Here is a 22,134-nt window from a genome sequence, read left to right as displayed (position 1 = left end):
CGTCATACAGGGCAAATAAACATGTTGCACCATCACAGATTCCCAGATCACAGAAGCCCCTCCTCTCCTGGCGGCGTGCTTCCTCCCCGCATTTCTCCCTTGCACAAGACTGAGCCACCATCTTCGGCTCACCCATGCCCCCCCCCCCCCCTCGCTACGCTTTCACTCGCACATACAGCATGCGGCGGGCAGTCACGATGGTATCACCCTTGGACTTTATACGGAACATGAGGGCAATGGCGACAGATGGAATGCACGTGGAGTGTCCATATAATTGCTATTTCAATAATGTAGTACGAGTATTTGGCAACTGAAGCGTATGTGGCCCATTACTATCCGCAAAAGGAGTAAAAAATTCGAACTTTCACCATGCGACAATTTGCTGTGGCGCAACAATGTCTAAACACAAAGGAAAGCATGTTGGCCACAACCGAATGCCTACTTGGAGCACCTGACGTGGCTACCGAAGGAATATAGAGCAAAACACGAGGCGCTTGGTCCACAGAGAACCATACACATTCTGCATGTGGGAGGATGTGGAACATCCTATTTTGCCCCGTGGCATCGCCATGACAGGTCTCATCATCCACACAATACGAGAACTATAGACCTAGTCCCGTGGTTGAGAATTCTAGTACTGCATACTTTGTGGATTTCGTATCGAGTTGGTCAAGCATGACCTTTTGGAAAAAGATAGCAGTGAGTGCCGCTCGAGCAAGATTAGGTTGCTGGAATTTTCTCAGCAGCGCACGGTTATAACTGTTGAAGGTGGGGCAATCTAAAAGCAAGTGCTCAAGTGTATGTCTGAGGCTTCCACAAGCAGGGTACAAAGAACTCTGTGTGCTTTCTTGCCAGCGATATACCTAGTTGTGACATGCCTAGCGCATACCTAGTTTTACACACCCAGTGAACCGAGTTTGGGCAAACGAAGTTGATAGAACTCAACATAAGCAGCGGCACCCAGTAACACAACTTGGCGTGAAACGGATCAACTGATTAGGAACACTTACACAGTGACCACATTGGTCCGACAGTTTGTTTCGAACATAGTTCCCTCAGCACAGGAGCCTGATGCTCCAACCATTAGACCAACTTCTTGTATGTGTGTGCTCTTCATATTAGCATGTTTTATGCATTCACTAACAATAGGTCCCATGTAAGTAATATACTATGGGGCCCCTTTCTGTAATGTTAATGTGTATACAAAAGAAATAAAACACTACTACTGCTAGCTAGCCCCACCGTTACTGTCACTACTACTACAACTAATACAACTACTTCTATGATACCTGACATAGGAGACTTTCTGGGCGGCAAGACCTCGGCCGAACACCACCTGCCGATTTATTTGGGAATTGTGCAGTCAGAAATCGCGAAGACTGCCGAGGCAATACTTGACAAAAGACAAATTCAGCGAAATAGCGGCGAATACACTTTTGAAAACGGGAAAGTATACATCTTAAAATTTTTTTGTGCAAACAAACAGGGACGAAGAATAGAAGAAACACAAGGACGATCTTTAAGAAGTTTTAAGATGAATCTGTTCCAACTAGGCCGACTCGCAGTTTTGCAAAAGTATAAGTTTACCTTTTAGCAAAATTTATCGTTTTCGGAGTTGTCACCTTTAATGCGCAAACACAAACAATCTATTTGTCGCCAACTTACTGATCTGTTCCCGGCAAAGTGGACACACGGAGGAAATGTTCTTGGTACACGAGGAACACAGCAGATGGCCGTTCACGCACTGGATGATGGGAGGCATGATAAGATCGAAACATATGGGGCACTCAAACACGCTAGCCAACTCCGAAGCCACTTCAGGGAAGTCCAACGTATCAGGTTTCCAAATTTTTGTGCTCATCGTGCGACCGTTGAATGCCAAGCTCTGACGTCAGAGAGGAGTAGCTTGACAAGTGCGTTGGTATAGCTCTGGGGACCGACAGCTGCAAAACGAACAAATGAAAAATTAGGCAGACCCAACACGCTTTTTGGAATCAACACTAAGCGAAGCTTTCGTGAAACGCTTCAATTAAATGCTATGCAAAGAGAACTTTATAAATTGAACCCATCATTTGTCTAGTATCACTGCTCCATTAAAAATAACTATCTTATTAAGCACTGCACTTTCTTTTTTTGAGCGAGTAACTGCACTATCTTGAACTATTGTTATTCTTGGCCCTTCCCGATTGTGAATACGTGTCATATTTTGAAGGCACAACAACTATGCTATTACGACTCTAATTCGAGTTGTCCCCTAGATGTGGTTAAGCAGCCACAGTGGGGCGTATATGTATAAGGCATGGATGGGGGAATGCTTGCAAGTGTGATAATGCAGTATGAGGAGAGGGCATGGGGACATTCCCTGTGTGTGTGTGTTGTTTATTATGGCGATGCGACTGACTTTTTTGCACTGCAGAAAAGGAAAGGGTTACGACCAGGGCAGGGCCTGCAGGCGGTGAAATGAAATGATGCAGGCGGTGAAAAGGCGGTGACCTCGGGTCCCGATGTGTTAGTACCTCAATACATCGATCGTGTTAAGGTGCCAGCTGCTACTCGCTTTTATATGCAACTTCTTGCTGTGCAACCTGACGCATGCGAAATACGATGTATAGTGTGGTCGAATGGACACTGATGCGAGTGCATATGCTTTCGATTGTGCTATGCCACGTGCCTCACACACAAGTATGCGTGCGAATGCAGCTTCATGGTTGTAGCATCGGGCTGTTATGCTGCCGGACGAGGTTCTGTCCGACTATTCTCTTATTGAAGAGGCCTGAAACAATGCCAGACACCAACCTAGTCGGTCAATGAATGCTTCGCACTGAAAGTGGCAGCGAGGTCCAAGGGGAGAAGATGCAGAACACTGACCCGGAAACAGCTAGCTGGTGTTCGGACTCAGGACTTCACGGCACATAGCTGAAAGCAAGGCTGTTTGTCTTAGCTCGAAAAAAAAAAAAAAAAAATTTATTAAACTTGCAGACCAACGAGCCTTGCCATTTTCAAAGTAGTCCCCTCGGCTACATATGTACAGCTTCCACCTTTTGTCGATGTCACGTAGGTGAGCAGACCGCTTCATCTGGGATGCTTGTCCGTACAACAGTCATAGGAGCTTGAATTGCTGCCACACTTTCATTGCGCTTTCCTTTTAGCGGCAATTTCACACGGGGAAACAACAAAAATCCCACGGCGGCAGTTTCGGTGAACATGACAGACGTGGCAGCGCAGTAATATGGTGGTGCTTGTACAGATATTCTAATAATATTTGGGGTTTTACGTGCCAAAACCGCTTTCTGATTATGAGGCACGCCGTAGTGGAGGACTCCGGAAATTTTGACCACCTGGGGTTCTTTAACGTGCACCTAAATCTAAGCACACGGGTGTTTTCGCATTTCGCCCCCATCGAAATGCGGCCGCCGTGGCCGGGATTCGATCCCGCGACCTCGTGCTCAGCAGCCCAACACCGTACAGATATTCTGGGCTTGATGCAGCAGTGTGGGGTATTGTGTTGTCGTGCAACAAACACCGCTGTACAGATGACGACAGAGGACGGAGTTGTCAAACTGCTTGGCGCGAGCATTCAAGCATGATAACATAGACATTTTGGCTAAATAAATGCCTTTCAGGCAGATGTATGTTGATGGCGTGCTAAGTCTGTATTCGAAGATATCGAATATTCGTATAGATTTGAACTAAGGAATGGCATATGACTTATATTGCGATCGATTTATTCATTGACTGTAATAACTATATGATTCGCACGTCAGTTTACCGCAGGTAGCAAAATTTAATACGGAGTCCCCCTATGGCGTGCCTCATAATTAGATAGTGGTTGTGGCGTGTAACACCATAGAATAAATTTTTTGTGTCTAGATATAAAATAAGACAAACAACATGAGAAGGTGGTAAAAGACAATTGAAGTACACACGCGGTATTCCCGTCACATAGTCATCTCACTAGTGACAGAACCATGGCGAGATACTAAAATTTCTCACTTTCCCTATTTGTAAGATTTCGAAAAGAATCGCTTATGCAAATGTGTTGTAGGCAGTCAACCCCAAAACAGAGGGCTGCTTTTGCGCCTTCACTGGTGTAGCGAGGGGGGAGTCAACCCTCCTTTTCCACGGAACAGAAAGCTTTGTAAGGTGGGCTCTGAAAAAGCGACATGGACGAAAGGGAAAGCTTGAATGTGAAAGCAAAGCTAGGGCTAGTGGCTGTCCAAAAGGGGGAGGGGGTGTTGTCAAGTGGCCAATCCCCTCTGCCATTCACAGAACATTATGGCCCCACTCATGGCATGCCTCTACCTTATTCCAGATCGTGATAACCATAACTGCTGATGGGGAATCAGCGCTAAAAATTCTATGAACAGATAAAGATGGGACGAGCATGTGGATAATACTTCGGGGAATTGTTGCTTCTCACCAGGCCTTCGTGTCGTCGAAGAGCTTCTCATCTCCTGTACCTGACTAGCTCATTGACCACACCGAGCAAAAGGAAAGCATGTCAAAAATAATGCGTCTTGCTTGCCTAAGATACGCATAATGAATTACCCCCCCTTTCTTTTCCTTTCTCTTGTCTCTGACTTTCATTATATTAATAAATTTGAAGAGAGCTTGCTGTTAGGCTAATTTGTACATGCTGTTAAGAATGAAAAAAAATATACGGATCCCACGCACTGTGGGAATCTATGTAAGCGAAGCTTTCTGTGCCATTTGCTTTGATTGACGATAATTAGCGTTGACGAAGAACATTTAATTTCTTCAATGTTTAGTCCACCACCAGAGTGGTGAGTTGACGTTAAATATTACCTTGCGTACACCACTGCTGTTGTTTGTCTGTGTAGTACACAGAAGACACAGGGAGAGGTGTTTGCTTGAGGTGATGGTGTGTGCGATACTGCATAACCTCTTAGAGGGTTGAGCATATTCATTGCCTCACATGGCACATTGCATTGTGGCAGAAGTATTAAACTTTAATTGAATTATGGGGAATAACTGCGAGTCGGCCTAGTTGGAACAGATTCATCTTAAAACTTTTTGTGCGCAAAGAAACGGAGACGAAGAATAGGGGCAACACGAGCAATTCGTCCTGTGTTGCCCCTATTCTTTGTCCCAGTTTGTTTGCGTACAAAAAGTTTTAAGATGAATTATGGGGTTGTATGTGCCAAAACCACAATCGGATTATGATGCACGTGGTAATGGCGAAGTCTGGATAAATTTTGACACCGTGGTGTCCCTAACTGTGTCCCTAAATTTAAGTGCACGAGCGCTTTTTATTTTGCGGCTGTCGCAGTTCGGATCGCAGCTATGACCACAAGCAATGCTAACGTGTGACCGCTTATGTAGTGTCGTCTAGACCCTACGGTGCACTTCAATGCGGCTCTGCTTCTGTACGCCCTGCGCAAGTTGTCCGCTTGGCAAATTTGCATGGTCTTTATTTTTCAGAAATAGAAGAATACCGTACCTTGAACTTTAATTTATTCAGTTTGGCCACAACCACTGTCGTGTCTATAGCAGTAGCGTTTCCTTACCTTCTCATGTCGCGAGCATAGAGTATCATGTCAAGGCTGTTTGTTATTCAGGGTGTCTACCAAGCTGACATTTCTGAATTCCCTGGGTTTTACAGGTTTTCCCTGAGCGCCTTTGCAAGATTCCCTGAGCGACACTGAACTTTGTTTTACGTCAAGACGGGCTGACCCCATGTCACCTGATGCTGTCACTCTCTAGTAAGCAAGTTAAAAAATTTAAAGAAAAACCACTTAAACCAGGTTGAATAGCAAGGAGTAGCGTTTATTTTATTCACAAAGGAAACTGAAGGGAGGGGTTAGTAAAATGCACAGCAAACAAAATATCTTTGGAAAAATTTTTTTAAATGCCTTGGAAATTGAGTCAAACATTCTCAAATATGAAAAAGGAAATGCATAGAAAAGCAAATATTTTCGAACGTGAGCTATTTTTTATCAACTGATAGCAAACTCATTGGTATGAGGCCCGAACTTTATCAGAAGTGAGATGGTAAATTAACCTCAACTCTCCCTACATGCTCTCAGCCCGCACACAACACCTCAGTGTTGCGTTTCACTGCTTTAAAGAGTTTATTTTGGTTTGATGAGGGACACCTGCATCAGCCAACACATCTTTTTTTTTTTTTTTTGAGCTCAAGCTCCTTGAAAGAAGCTTCCTTTCCCGTTTATTCCCCAATGCGTCGGTCCTCTCTATTCTCGTCCTCCTTCTGCCGCGTGTTTGCCCCACGGACCGTATAAAGCGTTCTCTTGGACCGTTGTACAATCAACGTCCAATTTTTCGGACTCCATGGGCCGCGAAAACGCCCGAAAAATCGGGCAATTCTAAAAAATGAATGCATGTCTTTTGCTGCCCTTTACTGCGACAGGATATGGCGGGCGCACGCGTGTGCAATTAAGGAATACATACTGGGTCGCTTCTACGCTTGTTATGCGTCACCGCAATACTTTCGCGCATGCTTCACTGCCTAACATTGTTGTATTGAGGCGAAGCCGACTTTCGGGATATCTTATTTTGTAACAGGCTGAACGACAAGGACAACAGAAATGTACATCTGACACACAGCGCTGTGTTAGATGTGCCTTTCTGTTGTCATTGTTGTTTAGCCTTCGCTACAACAAAATAAGATACGCCGTACCAACAAGCCCCTAGCGATCCTCATTGACTTTCGGGAACCAGCATTAAATTATGCAACGCGCCATGCTTTCCGAGCTTCGAAGCCAAACTCGAGGACCACAAAGGCGGAGACGGCGCCATAGCTGACAGCGGCGAATTCTTTCACTGAAAAATGCGACACAGAACGGCAAGCTAGGCTTAGCGTTGCCGCGGTGATGGCTACGGCTGCCAGCGGACCTGCGTGCGAGAGAGCCGGTTCGATGCGGCGAGATAGTCAAAATGGCGGCTGTGGTGGCTTTGATTAATGCCGTTTCGGACCTGCGGTCGAGTGGGGAAGTTTTCTCGCCTCCGAAATTTCAGGCGTTGTTATACATTTGCCTCTGTGGGGTACGCTGTGGTATCGCGAAGCCGTCGGAATGATCGGGCGTCCATAAAGTCGGTCGTTGAGTGTACACAGCTGCAGACGATTCGTTAACTATTCCTCTTTGTTACTTGAGCCAGCATTACCGCGGCCTTCCCTCCCTTTCAATAAAATTACAGCTCATTCTCCCTGATAGAAGCACAATTTCACTGAGTATTTCCAGGCTATTCAAATTCCCTGAGAATTCCCGGTTTCCCCGGTTGGTAGACGCCCTGTAAAATATACACTCGTTTCGACACTGCGTCAGACATACCCATTCTCCGCCTTCTCTCCCCCTCCTCTCTACCATTCTATCCAGCTTCCCTCTAGACTTGCACGTTAGCAGAAAGGTAAGCGCAGCAATTTTTGCAATACTTTTGCGGGTGCTCACGGATAATTACAGCTGTCAAGAGGCTAATGTGGCGATGTCCATGTCCAGAAGGCATTGTGCACGTTCGACGCGGCCGCAGACGTCGAAACGAGTTTCTCGCGTCGCCTTTTCTCTCTGCCGTGCTCCTGTCATGTATAAACACGCTCTGAACCCCCCCCCCCTTTCCGACGCAGCAGTGGGGAAGTCGAAAAAAAGAGGCAAAGAATGCTTCGCTTTAAAACGGCAAGAAACAGGATAAGAAAGATATACCTACAGAATAGCTGGGCTAGTTGGTGGTTATTCGTATACGAATAACCATCAACTAGCCCAGCTTTCTGCCTTGAATACCTACAGAACGCTGATTTGCGCACCACAAAATATATCAAGGAGGGGGGTGCTGGGCCTGGGAAGCTAAGAAACTGCCACAACAATCGCCACTACATAGTCCCATTCATAGTTTGATTCAGACTATGCCACAACATAGTCTAAATCAAATGTAAGCGCAACGTAACGTCTCTCGTAGCTCCAAAATTGCTTTGAAACGTACAATTACCAATCAATAACTAACTGAAAAATAAAAGGTCTCGCGTGTCTCATTCGAATCTAAATATATTTTAATGTGCATTTTTTTAAAGACTAATATGTAATTTTTGTTTCTGACGTTCTTTTATAAGTCGGCTTCACGTTCGAGACCAGCTAGTATATTTAGTACGGCTGAAGCGGTGAAAGCCGCAGGCTTGTTTACACGGTGTGCGCGAGAGAGCTGTATCGTCTATTCTTTCAAGAAAAGTCGGCCTGCATGGTAGCTGTCACTAAGGGTAGCTTCGGCATGCCTGCTGAAATCAACTTTACAAGTGCAGTATATTGAAACCATTTCGCGTTACGGAGCTCAGCTAGAACGAATTCACTTTTTTCTGATGCCGTGGTCTCTAAAACTCCAGCTCGAGATGGTGCGTCCAATGTTACGTGCTGCCAGGCAGCTCAAACGCAACAGCTAGAGTAGAGTGGCCGACACGGCGACTCTCGGTGAAGATTCAAGAAGCGCAGAGATATGAGACCTCGCCCGTAATCGCGGCAAGGCTTAACGTTCTAACCTTTGGCGGCTAAGTGAAACAAGTCCATGCTACTCTTGCTGCTGAAACTCGAGAAAAACGACACCTACCTTGCTCGGGTCGACTACCGCAGACCTTGCCAATATCGAAACTATGAAACCTACGACGAGCCAAGCGAGCTTGGTGTGCAGCGAGCGCTCTGAACTGCTCGGAGTGGACGCCGTCGACGCGATCCGCTGCTTATAGATCGGCGCTTGCGGCGACACCGACGTATCACACATCGCGCCTAAAGTAAGCGCTCGCCGTTCGCAACTTGCTCGCGTAACGTAGAAGGCTATAGTGATGGGGTAGACGCACATATGCGTCTATATTTCTGTTCATGTCCCGTCTTCGCGCAGTTTAAAATTTTGCTGGTGCCAACTGCGGCAGAAGCTCTACAGGGACCCTGAAACGATTTTGACAATTTTGTACAAACGTACTGAGTCGTTAGGGTAGGTCCTTCTGACCATCAATTGACGCATCTAAGTGCTCCGCGTAAAGCCTGTAATTTATTAAAAGGATTTAAAAATGTGCATCGATACCGATCGCAGCACGCCACTCGGCTGGTAGTGCACGTGCTTTGCAGCGTAGAGTTCATTGCAGTGAGGCGCGCGACGACGAAAAATACGGTGGTGGCGCTGCGATCGAAGTATATTGGGCCACATAAAGAACGCGCTGTTGGAAGCTGCTGGACCGCTATGGTGTGCAAGAATGGGCCAGCATATCGTCTGTAGAGCAAAGCAATGGGAGAATCCGGGACGCTTTTGCGACGACGCCACCATAGGGCGCTGCGATCTACCGGCGTGCTTAGCGCGCAAATTTTAAACATGTTGCGCAAAACTTTGTACATTTACAAGCTAAAACGCTCTTAAAACAATTGAAGTTATTCTAAATTGCAAAAGATAAACAATGCAAACTGTTAGGATGCATCAATAATGCCGTCTAAGCTCGCAAGTTTCCAACCACATATCATGCAGTGTTCATGGTTGTCTGCGCAGTGCTTCCGTTGCAGAAGCGTTGCAGCGCTTCCCTTGCAAACACCCGTCCGCTCGTTCTGTTCAGTAAGCACGCATATGTCTTTCGTATTGAGAAATACACGAGGATGGGAAGCCCGGCAGCCCGGAAGGAGCATCTGCACTGTGACTGGTGGGTTGCACGGGATTCCTTTCACGCTGCATCAGCCAGAAAAGCGGTCGCCAAAATTCACTAAAAAGAAAGTGACGAAAGCAACCGCCATCATATGGCTAGTTCGCTCCGCATAAGGGCACCGAAGGGCAAGAATACAGCCAATGTTCTCAATGTGCCCGATCTGAAGCAGCCCGGAGTTCTGATCGTTATGCAGGAACCTCAGTGCGCGCGTGCGCACGCACGCACGCACGCACGCACCCGCACTTACAAGACATTTACAAACCCAGCGCTTGCCGTGCACATAAAGAATGTGCGAACACGGTATGAAAAGCCACAGCAAGCAATCGGCGTCACCGCACGTACATGCATGACCTCCGCTACAACCATAAGTGCCAATCCCGGAGGCTCTGTGTTGCACCATTATTTTTGCGCTTGCAATGACTCCAGGCTGCAGCGAAAGATGGCGGTGCAGTAGACCGGCGTGCTCCAGCACCGCTGGCCGTCATCGCAAAAAGAGACGCGTCTTCGCCGCCGGGCGACGCACTGCCCTATTCCAGTGCACCATAGTGCCACTGGAAGGCCGCGCTAGGATGGCTATAGCCTATCACCACGCTAGGGTGGTCACCATAGAGTTTCATAGAAAACTGTACACCCTATAGCCCTTGGGGTGTATATCTGCCACACAACGATAATCGTCATCTACCTTGTTTGCGTTTCCTTTCTTGAAAACGCCGCGCCCGCTACTTTCCGGTCGGGAATGCTATATGTCATGCTGATAACGCATGCCGTTCGTTACTGGGAAGTACCGGGATCGCAGCGTTCATAGAGTTCCTGACTATATGGCAACGTTAAAGAAAGGAAATGCGGACAAGATAAATTACATTTATTATCGTGTGGCACGATACGATTTTGTTTCAGAGTGCACCTTAGCCGCGCTCCGAATTCTACGCGTGTGCGTTTGCATGAAAGTAAATCTGTCACTAAAGTACAGCGTCTTAATCCACACACCAGCGATCATAGAGTTTCTGTGCCAGCGATGCCATGGCTCTCTTGGAGTGGCGTTGTCCCTTGATAACAGAAATAGGTCTTGAAGGCCAAGCTTTTGCCGTCTGCAAGCGCTAAAAGCGATTTCAGCAGCCAGAAATACGTCACGGTCACCATAGTTTAACCAATGCCTCCTTTATTATACCTGCCGCGTTGCTAGTCTTCCCATAGGAGTGGAGGTTCTCGTAGTTCAGGGTAGTCGCGGAGAGACGGCGCTCGCAGCCGACCCACTTCCCTGTTGCGGAGGAAGTGACGATTACTAGGCTGGCGCGCGCTCGACCAATGGCTTGACGAGAGACCGCGGGTCCAGCCTCCGAGATCGCAAAAGATGCCGTTAAAATCTCGGAGGCAGCGCTGCATGATTTAGGTTTGCAGCGGCCATCGCAGCTAGCGCTCGCAACCGACCCGGGTTAGAGTCATTTCCAGTGACTCTAACCCGGGTGGGGATGAGTAAAGAGGAGCATAGAGTTTCCTACTTTTGTAGGAAACTCTATGAAGAGGAGAGGGGCAGGAACTAGCTTCTCGGCTCACGCGGCTGGCATCTAGTAAAGGAGGCATTGGTTTAACACTCTAGCGCGCGTACAATCAAGTCGAGCCGATCCGTAGTCTTTGAAAGTTTGTTTCGCGAAAACGCGCGTGCGTTCTGTCGCTTGCGTTTACGCGTTGTAGTTAAACGCGAACCCTGCAGCTCTTGTTGCTGCGGTCTTCAGTGGAGTTTCTTCTGTTAGGAGAATAGGAACTCACAATTCGAAGGTGACAACGCCGAGCGTTTGCCGCAGTAGTTTGCGAGATTCCCGAAGTTGACAAGCTGGCCGTCTGTGAAAGCCAGGCAACTGAAACTCCATGGATCATGGTAAGCAAGCGCTCGCGTCTTTCGTTACCGCATTTGTAGCGTAAATTGCTTAAACAATTTCGCCGTTCGGTTTGCTGATGTACTGGAACGTCTGTCTATCGCTGTTTCAGACTACACTCCCCTACTCGACATCAAGAAAGAGCATGAATCCCCTCCGCCACTGAGCATAAAAAGAGAACTTGGCTCCGGGACTGTCAACGGTGATCACCTTCTCCTTCTCGCTGTGCCGGCAGCATGCATTTGTTTATTAGAGTTAAATCTGACTGAGAGCGATTGTTTGTAAGTGTCCGTCAGTTGCTGATGTCACTGAAAAATTGCAAACATGTTCTTGCGGCTTAAGAAGCTGAAACAAGCGGGAGTGCTGCAGTCGTAGCCAAACTTCTATTTTATAGTACTTGCACATGAATACAGATGGTGCAGAAAGAATCATAAACACTACATGCTAAAATTAAAAATGACCGAACGAGTCAATAAACAAAAGCTATCACAAATTCATTTTCTTTGTGTTAATGTGCTGGTGCTTGACTGTGTGTGCACTGGCATTGTGGTGTGCTACATGGGACAGTCAAACCTTTAAGCGTGTTCTGTATTCTTGCAGATTGTTAATGAATTCTCTATTTTGCACTGTTAACGTTCGTTTCCTGTTGCTTGTATAATACCTTATTATATGCTACTGTTGCTTTGAGATGTGAATTATCATAACTATTCTTGTACAGGAGGTCCCGATACAGTCTTTGACTATGGGACCTTCTCCTGCATACTAAATACTTGTAATTTGACCCAACTTCTAACAATGAATTCTGATTCTGATTCTGAAAGGAAATTGCAGTTTGTGTGTAAGCGTAGTTAATGTAATGGCAGTTTCGCTGCATTGGTGGCCAAAATTGTCAGTCGTGTAGCTCACTCAGTGTTAATTTTACCTCTCCTTATTACAGTTAAGAAGTTGGTAAAATCGGCAAATTGCTTCTTATATCAAAATTTCGTTTTATTGAAATTCAACCTTTCATGCAAATAAGTACAGTTTTCGATCGATTTTTCTTAATGCATCAAGGGGCCGCAAAATTGTCCGAATTATCGGGAAATCGAAAAAAGCAAATTTCGATCGGAAAACAATCCATTTTGATACGTTTGGGAGTCGGCGACAAATGATACGGTTTCATGCCATGTACGTCGGCGACATCCTACCTGCCGTGGTTTCTTAGTGTCTGTGGTGTTGGGCTGCTAAGTATGGGGTTGTGGGATCGAATCCCAGCCACGGTGGCTGCACTTCGATGAGGGACGACGCTGGCAGAATAAGCGCCGGCAACATGGAGCGATTGCTTCGTCTGCCTCTCGCTTTAACGGGTTACCGAAACTCGAGATTACGCAACCCCCAATACTAAACATGCGGTAAGACAGCTTACATTGTGCCGGGCCGTCTCGGCACATGCATTCTTTGCACAAGCGGCAAATTACCACTAAAGCAGGGTGCGCGGCTGCATGTGCGCTCAGCGGCGCTTACAGCCATGTGCAGCCACTTTGAGACGTTCACCAACTTACCCTCGTACCGCCCCCTCGCGTGCGTTTGATCGCGTTTTGGAGAGCGACCTCCCCTCCCACTCTTCCCCTTTGCTTGTGCGACGAGGTGGCACTCCTGAAGCCACCATCATTCTTGTCTGACCCTCGATCCCCTGCCCTTGCACCTAAAGCACACAGTGCGCGGGGCGCGACGGGATCTTCGTACGTGGCCGCCGCATACGCACACATCCGATTCTTGTGTGCGTACGTGGGGAGCCTTGCATGCTGACCTCGTGGTTCTCGTTTGTTCAAGAGAGCGCGAGGCAAAAGAGTTTTGCAAAATGGCCGCGTCAAAGGTGACCAGCGGAAGGTTCTACTTTTCAATGGCCTACGATTTGGTTTTGCTGCGTGAAGTGAATGTGCAGAACCCATTCCAGGATCCTGCGTGGTGGGAATCCCTAGCAAAAGATAGGAACTTTGTTTTAAAGAAAGTGTTCTGTGTGTGCTGTTTGCGCAGAAGGCTCGATCTCCTTTTGGCACAGTTCGTCGCAAATGACCGTGCCAGTCTAAGATAGCGAGTACTCAGTTTTTATTTTTCTTATGATTCATGCACTGTATCCATATTAAATATAGCGTCTTTTAAAGGCCTAAATATAGTCGGATGTAGCGTCAACCCACACACACGTTACGTCACATTGGCGAGAACAACAGCTTCTTTAGGTCGACCGATAATTCGATGCCCTGGTGGACGCAGCCAATGCACACTGACGTGCCTGGCATCTGACAACGCTTGAACACTTATGTACGTAGGCATTTGCCAGTACTAAAAGCCCTGACGTAATACACGCTGCTACATTCTGCAAAGCGCTTGCATGCTGCACACATATTGTCATGGCACAGTATTAAAACTGTCTATTGTCACGGTATTTCTTTGCGGCAGCAGTGAAATTTCACCATATTGAAATTGCGTGCAAACATACTTCGTTATATTGAGGTGCTAAATACATGGTGTTCTATGGACAAGAGGTTGTGAAAAGTTGAATACTTTCTTATATCGAGAATTTCATTATATTGAAGTTCATTATATCAAGGTTTAGCTGTATAATGATTTTGCTGTTCAGCCTGACACATCCAAGGCGCATGGGCCGACCTTGCACAGCAAGCCAGGTTTGGGGCATCTGCTCAGTGCTCAAGTTTAACCCTCTGCTGCCAGATTGCAAAGGTCGCATCACGACTTGCGTACGAAAAGGTGTCAAGGATGGTCGCCCCGCCTATCGCTGCAGTTACTGTCGAAAGCAGGTGAATGCCGTTCTATGTTTCATCTCGCCGATTTTGTGCTGTCCAGTGAAAGCTACATATCATGTTAGCCAGTAAGAAACGCGAACTGGTTCCCTGTCACAGAAATAGGGAGAGTTTGGAAATTGCTGACTGCTGATTGCTCTACGAAGCTTCTACTGTGCTGGTTAAGCATTTGAGGAGAAGGTAATCAGTGGGCGTGGAGGAAGGAAATCTTAGGAGAGGCAACAGATTGTCTGCATTGGAGGAAGGGTGGCGGAAGTCCCATGCATTCTTTGCAAAGGAACACTGGGACTTGGGGACCAAACTGCCATGTTGTCATAGCAACTGCTCCAGGGTCACCTTGTTGCGGGCAGCAAGCGAATGCAGGCTGTGTTTACAGTTGTGCCACTTTTGACGAGCCTTGGTCAGCAGAGTGTGCAGAGTTGACTGAGTGCATGGAGTTGACGGCACACGGAGCTGGTCCATCGCATCTTTAATAGATGAAATGCAGATGCATTGTTCCCGAATATTGTTGTGTCACACTGCTCCCTTTGCCTTGGCATCCAGATCTCGCAGCTGAATGGTCCGACACCTTGGGCTCAGAAGTCTGCTGCGTCACCAGCATCATTCTTCTGCCAGATGGACTGTAGAGGCCGTCCAAATGTGAGGCTTTCGAAATGCGAGATTCTATGGATAGTGTACTGCATGGCTAAAGACCTGACAGTCGCCAAAACAACAGAGCTTGGATATGCTGTGAGAACACCGACGATCAGCTACTGGAGACAGCGGGTGCGTCAGGCCATCTCGCGGAGCCTCTCTGGCCACCCCCGCATGGGTGGCAATTCAGAAAGGGTGCAGGTAAGGTCTCAACATGAAGTATTTCTCAATTTGGCTGTGAGCCTGTGTATTACTACTCAGTGGCAGGTAAAGAATGCCGCAGAGGCTCCTCCCACATAAGTGGGATAAGTGGGCTGCTTCTGCTCTCTCTCTGCAATCTGAGATTTAGCTCTTGTATGAATTGCACAGGTATAGAGAGAAGGTGTTGTTTTTCCCACTCTACACCTACTGCGCTTTCAGTAGTTTCGTCATCGCGTACTGCTGTGCTGGCTTTGCTTGCTCGCGAAACTTGCACAATCTGCACATAGCAGAGAATGCCATGTCCATGTGATGTCGCAGGATTCCCGAACGGACCGCGCCGCTTGACCAAGAGGAGCTGCAGCTGCAGATCCAATCTTTGCTCGGTTTATCCATGGCCAGGCATTGGCGTTTTGCACGAAAAACTGTAGCACTGTCTGTCAGGCGCCGTTTTACTCAGCGATGGCAGTAATGGGCATGCAACGTCACCACTCCCTGCTCAGGGGTCGATTTAAATTCTGCTAAATGTATGCAGAGCTTTCAGACGCAATTTTCTCATAAACGAAGCCTTTTCTAGGCACGCAACAAGTGCTGCAAGGTTTCTGGAATGGTATTATAGCAGTCCACATCGACTTGCTATTTTCCTTTAGTGTCCCTTCAACTCTTTCCATACTGCACCCATTGTGCATCGTTAGCCTGCTAACGATGGTTTGAAAAGCTGCTTTCGAGACCTTCCACAGTGCTCCCGGACACACTGCGCTATCGGACGTCAAGGAGGAGAACTCTATTTTTATTTTCTAAGTAGTTTGCTTTTTTCCTGCCAGGCAGTGATTTTTGAACATGCTTTGAAGTTTCGTGATTATCAAAGCAGAAAGCAAAAATGGCTGCCTGTTTTTGAATGTTTGAAACCCCACTTTCGAAACCTTCCACACCGCTTATAGACACACTTCGCCATCGAACGTGAAAGCGGAGAACTGTATTTTTGTTTTTCTAAGCCGTTCAATTTTTTTGCAAGATGCACTAATTTTTTTACACGCTCTGAAATTTCGCGATCGTCGGAGTAAGAAGCTAGAATGGCTGCCTCTGGGAGCAGCGCACGTGCTTCGAAAAATAGCAAATCTCTTGATTCCGCTGCATCTGCAGCTCGTATTATTGGTGGATCGAGCACCAGCGAGTCTGAGAATTCTGCCTTTTCGACGGACTTAGACTCTGAGAATGACGACGTAATGCAGCGCGGAACATCAGCAGCCGCAGTCTGGCACGCGCAACTGTAGTTCTTGCAGTTAAATTTTTGTAGTGGAATACCTGTTCAATGAAAAGTATAGATTTTTTTGGAGGCAGTGCTTATTAGACAGCAATACATTTTGTATATCTCATTTCTTTTACATATTTTTCATAGTAGATGCAAGCATGCCTTTACAAACTTTGTTCAGTGTGATCCCACAATCTTGATTCTGGCAATTTATATCATTTTTATGACATATATCTCGTCAATAAAATTTATATGCATGAAAAGTGCATTAATATTGCTTTTTGTTTATATATTACATAAAATATTCAATGCTGTAGTTCCTTCAAAAAAAAAATCTGGCATAACGTACTAAAAAAGCCTATTTTCCCCATGGTAGGGACAGAGTTGAAAGGAAAAAGGATGCAGTGTGTATAATAAGATGGTTATCGCCAATCGAAACTTTTGTGTACAGGTTGGCGTCTTCAAGCTGAAGTTCAAGAGCTCAAGCAGTGACGATCCAATTTTGATCTTAGGTCTACTGGCTGAATCAACGGGGGAACTTCGGCTCTTGCACATTGGCAATGACGAACCCGACTTTATCGCTCAGATTGTCTCAAAAGGGGTGCTTCCTGAAACCAAAATCGTCTCGACTGGCGGCAAGGTATTCAGCCACATTGAAGCAGCTGAAGACGAGGATGGTCCAATGCGCCTAGTCCACGATGATGGCTCCCAGAACGATGGTGCTACCACAAAATCAGGGTCAAAGAGGCAGAATTCTTTTTGCAACACCCAAAAGATTCTCTGCTTGTGGAGGCGGGTGCGTTCGAAACTGATGTTGCTTAGCTGCTCAAAAGACCCCGCTGCACTCCAGGGTCACCTGGACTGGTTTTGGTGGCTGTCAATGAATGGTGTTGGGCACTGCAAAGATCCATTCTTGCGGCTACTTGAATCTATAGTGAAGGCTTATGATGAATAGCGAAGCAATTCTGTGTGATCTCCCTGGAAAAGCAGTTGTTTGCCTTTGTACATTTTGTAAGCTCTATCTACAAGTGATGTTTTAACTTATGGTTCCCCATTGTAAGATTATTCCGCAATGGACTCTGTTTTCTGAAATGACCAAGTGTACCATTCTGATAGGCTCTTGAGGCAGAGAGTATGTATTGAGGAAAACTTGTAAAGCCAATTGTGAATGGTCTCGCTAGCCAATAAACCAAGAGTTTATTGAACCTGTCTGCCTTTGCTGGTGTGTATGCCATAAAACCAGTATGATACATGTATGAAGTAAAAATGAAGCAGGTCAAGTGCTTTTCTGGAGGCCACATTTCACTTCCCGGTTGTAGGAAAGTGCATGAGGAAGAAATGTTATGGGAAGAAATCTTGTCTTTTGACATGTGCCCCAGTGGGCTGCACGAGCTGTGCACAATTATCTTCTTTACCTTGTAACGCCAGTGGGTCTGTGTGCGTCCTCAACCTTCTGGAGAAGTGTTCTAGCAAGTAATTATGTACAGAGGATGCCACTATTTGGTTTTGGCCACTTGTGCTTCATTTTGGGGATTGTTATGGTTACCTTGCAAGTGTTCATTTTTGCAAAATGGCTCTTAGTACTAAGAGTTCAAACATGACAGCATGTGTGTATACACGGCCTGGCTTGGGTCAAACTCTATTTCGCTGTTCAAGTATATCTAGAAGGGTGTGCAAAATAAGGGGGTATATAATAGACAATGCTAGATTAGAGGAATCGAAAGGTGCCACTGGGTTTAGTGTTCCCTCTCACCACTAGGGTCCGCAAATGCGCTTCTGTTCCCCACAGGCGTTTTGCGACACCACATACCCGAGGACACGAGGGTTTGCTCCTCCTGTGTGTGGCTGCGCGAAGCTCAGCCGTGTCTGGGGAAAGGGGGACCCTCGAAGTTCAGACCTTTAAGCCAGGTGTGCAGACCTAAAGAGGCAGCACACATCTTTAGCCTCTCCTTCACATTGATGGCGCCTCCATACTGACCCACCTGGAGGAAATCGGCAGTTGTGTTTTCCTGTCTTCCGCTTCAATCTGCGGCTTCTCTCTCTGGTGCTCTTTGGCCATCCTTGGCAGTTGCACCAATAAAGCCCATATCATCATCATCATTTCTCTTTCGCTCTTCCATCTTTCCGTCTTCTATTCAGTTTCAACTTTCGATTTTCCAGGCGGCAAGAGTTAAGCTTGTGTAATATATCCAGTCCTGGGTATGCATATATTAGGTTATAGTGGCAATGTACTGTTGGAGTACGCAGAATACAATATTTATAGTCCTGTGACATCCCCTGGTTGAGCTTCGAGGTGGGCGGTGTGTATTCCTGTCGAATACAGTAATATCATATAAGGCTTCAAGTTTCCCCCCACTCCCTGAAGAGGGGGTGCAGCGTTAAAACGGGCAGCTTCTTCAAACATTTCCCAGATACAACATAATGCACAGTCAACATGAAACCAAGGCAATCCGTACAATATCCCAATTTGTTGTCGCAAATGTTTGATAGAAGCAGTCGGCTCAGGTTGCAAAGTAACTAAAATGGGAACAGCGACCTGCTTCTGAAAGTTTGTGACAAGCTTCAATACAACAACCTGCCAAAACTCTTTGCATTTGGTGATATTCCTGTCTCAGTGGGCCCCCACAGGTCAGGCTGCTGTGCTCAGTGTCATCTCTGATGATGACCTCCTTGAACTTAGTGAAAGAGAGCTCTTGGATGGATGGCAAGACCAGAATGTGGTACAGGTGCAAAGGATTAAGTTAAGGCATGATGACAAGAAAATTCCGACCAAGCATGTATTCAATACGTTTGGAACAAGCAACCTCTCTAGTTCAACCGAGAGCTTTGTGTACGACCGTAGATTCCCAATCTGCGCTGATGCTTCAAGTGTCAGTGTTTTGGGTATGGGTCTCAGGGCTGCCAAGAGTGCGCTACTTGTGCAAAATGTGCATCAAAACACCATTCCTCAAACATCTGCGCTTCTGCATCCCGCTGCGCCAAATGCGATGGAGACCACCCACCTGTTCGCGATCAGAAATGAGAAAAAGAAATAATCGAACGCAAGGTGAAAGTAAACATTTCATTCCAAGAAGCGCTCAAGCATTTTTCTTTCAACCGCAATTGGACCAATCCGTCTTGCACTGGTGTGATGTGCAGAGGGGCAGCATCACATCCTTCGGTGGCCACCTGAGTCACAGATTGTGACGACGGTTACGCCATCGGCCCCCCTGGCAGGACCAGCCAGTGCTGTTCTGCCCCCTACCACTAAGGGTCAACAGGCCTCCGGGCCTGCAGGTCCCAGGGCCACTGCCCGTGACGCATACAGGCCCGAAAATCTCCCAAGTACCTATGAAGCACCTCTGAAGAGGCCATAATACTAGATAAGGGTGTCACATGTCACCATTTAAAGTCTGCAAACGCCCCTTGAGGCAGTTGCAATCAGAGTTGTGCTGTTTGATAGGTCAGTCACAATTAGTTCTTTATACATCCCTTCCAGCTAACTACTTTCCAAAACAGAATTCCAGAGGTTTAGTGCAGAACTTCTCGAGTCTTGTAGTAAGAGATAGAAATGCGCATAACACCCTGTGGGAAAATTCTTGTGATACGAAAGGGCACTTATTAGAAGACTTCTCCACAGATGCATGCTTACTAAATAAGGATGAGTCCGCATTCCACAGTGTGGCAAACAAAACGTTCTCATTATAGATTTAAGCATTATGGGTGTAACCATCTCCCCGTTGTCATAAAATTAACAACTGATGTGACGAGTGCTGTCCACATCTGCTCCGGTAGAAAGTCGGCTGTGCTGACTAAAAACAATACAGAGAGCAGGCATATATGACCTGGGATGACATCAGTACTCTTCCTATTGATGAGGCAACAGTACGTTTGATGGCAGTTGTAGTTGATTCTGCATCAATATGTATCCCTGAAATGAATGGACCGCCCTCTAAATGACATGTTCCCTGGTGGAATCATGTGTGTAAGGAAGCTCACGGAAATCAAAATAAGGCTTGGAGTCACCTTCGCAACTCTCCAACTACAGAGAACCTCATCATATTCAAGAAAATAAAACGTTTGAGGGTATAATTACATGCCGCCGTGCCAAAAGAGAAAACTGGCAAAGATACATATCCAGCATTAATCCTTCTTTTTATTTTTTTTTAATTTCCAAATACTGTTGGCCGTCTTGGCCGTAACAGGGTGGGTACAGCTGGTTTGCACATAGCGTAAAAAAAAAGAAGAACACTTTACAAACGTAAATTGGACATGAAGCAATGAATGTTGGAAATACAATGCGAAACAAATAATGAAATACAAAAACAATAGTTTGGCTAAGAAATAGATGTTTCTAACATTGTGACAGTGATATTGGAAGCAGCACGAAAGAAAGACTATTGTATGTATTTCTTGAATAGTGTGACAATGTTTGCACGGCACCACTAAGATTAAAATTCATAAAAGGTTTTTAACGTGTTCCTCCAAGATTTCAATGCTACTCGACTGCAAAACAGACGCTGGCAAACTGTTCCATTCCTTAATCGTTCGCGGAAAAAATGAGTAAGCGTACATGTCCAGATATGCTTTTGGAATGGAGAACACGCAATGATTGCTTGATCTGACGTTTCTAGCCTGCCTGGGAGCAAGATAGGACGTGGTTTCAATATTGAAGTGGCCTTTCGACAACAAAAAAAGAAATTTAAGTCTTATACTTAAATTCAATTCTTATACTGATGTACAAAAAGCCTGGAACAGGGTGAACAAAAAAGGCTGGCAAGCTCATTCTCTACCATTAGTAGGTACACAGGGAGACACCCTTGCAACCAGGCTGATTCTCTAGGTGCACACTTCGAGCATGTTTCCAGTACATCCCATCATACCTACGACAGTAAGAGCGGCTGCCTCTGGGTTGGAAAGGCACAGCCAATGAAGCATACAACCATCCATTTAACATGGTTGAGTTTCAGGCTAAATTGTTGTAATAAGTCCGCACCAGGAAGTGACAGAATACTGTATGAAATGATCTGACACTTACACTCTGAAACCCACAAAACACTACTGTCACTCTTTAACTTCATGTTCTCTGCCGGCTACATTCTGTCCACCTGGAAAGAATCGATAATCATTCCAGTAGTAAAAGATGGCACGGACCCGACTTTGGCCAGCATTTATAGGCCTGTATCCCTGACAAGTTGTCTGCGTAAACTGTTTGGAAAAATGGTTAACCAGTGCCTCCTTCATTTTCTGTAAAGTAACAAAATATTAGGCCCCCTGCAGTAGATCCACAACTGATTACCTTGTCCTCATCGAGACGAATGTTCACTATGCCTTTCTGCGTAAACACTTCTTTTTGTCAGTATTTACTGATATGGAGAAGGCATAGGACACCACATGGCATTTTGGAATTCTCCACGATCTGGCTGGAATGGGAATTCAAGACAATTTGCTTAATGTCATCCAAAGTTACCTGTCTAACCACGCATCCTGTGTTAGAGTTGGCAATGTCCTATCTCATCCACTGGTACAGGAGACTGGTGTACCACAAAGCGCTGTGCTAAGCTGTACCCTTTTCATTGTAAAAATGAATTCTCTGCATACTGTCATACCACGTACAATGCTTTATTCTATGTTTGTGCACGATGTGCAAATCAGTTACAGATCTTGTTATCCCACTATCTGCGAGTGACAAGTACAGCTTGGGCTTAATAAATTTTCTATTCTAAATTGGGCAGATGAGAATGGATTCAA

At 46.1% G+C, this 22,134-nt stretch overlaps 1 protein-coding gene across 6 annotated transcripts in view; it reads left to right on the top strand.

The window, feature by feature from the left end:
• The window catches only part of LOC142560164 (uncharacterized), a 65,143-nt gene that overhangs the window by 20,670 nt on the left and 22,339 nt on the right, over positions 1 to 22,134 (top strand). For 3 of the 6 annotated variants that reach the window (XM_075672041.1, XM_075672042.1, XM_075672043.1), the window contains 3 exons: positions 14,141 to 14,318; positions 14,865 to 15,155; positions 16,856 to 17,609. In XM_075672041.1, coding sequence (XP_075528156.1) covers positions 14,141 to 14,318; positions 14,865 to 15,155; positions 16,856 to 17,359 — 973 coding nt within the window. In that variant the 3' untranslated portion in view covers positions 17,360 to 17,609. Of the gene's footprint in view, positions 1 to 14,140; positions 14,319 to 14,864; positions 15,156 to 16,855; positions 17,610 to 22,134 lie in introns of those variants that run through there. The other 3 variants (XM_075672044.1, XM_075672046.1, XM_075672045.1) reach the window with 2 other exon arrangements.

This window comes from Dermacentor variabilis, chromosome 10, assembly GCF_050947875.1.
Source record: "Dermacentor variabilis isolate Ectoservices chromosome 10, ASM5094787v1, whole genome shotgun sequence".
NCBI classification, from domain to species: domain Eukaryota; kingdom Metazoa; phylum Arthropoda; class Arachnida; order Ixodida; family Ixodidae; genus Dermacentor; species Dermacentor variabilis.
This window is presented reverse-complemented; position numbering and strand designations above follow the sequence as displayed.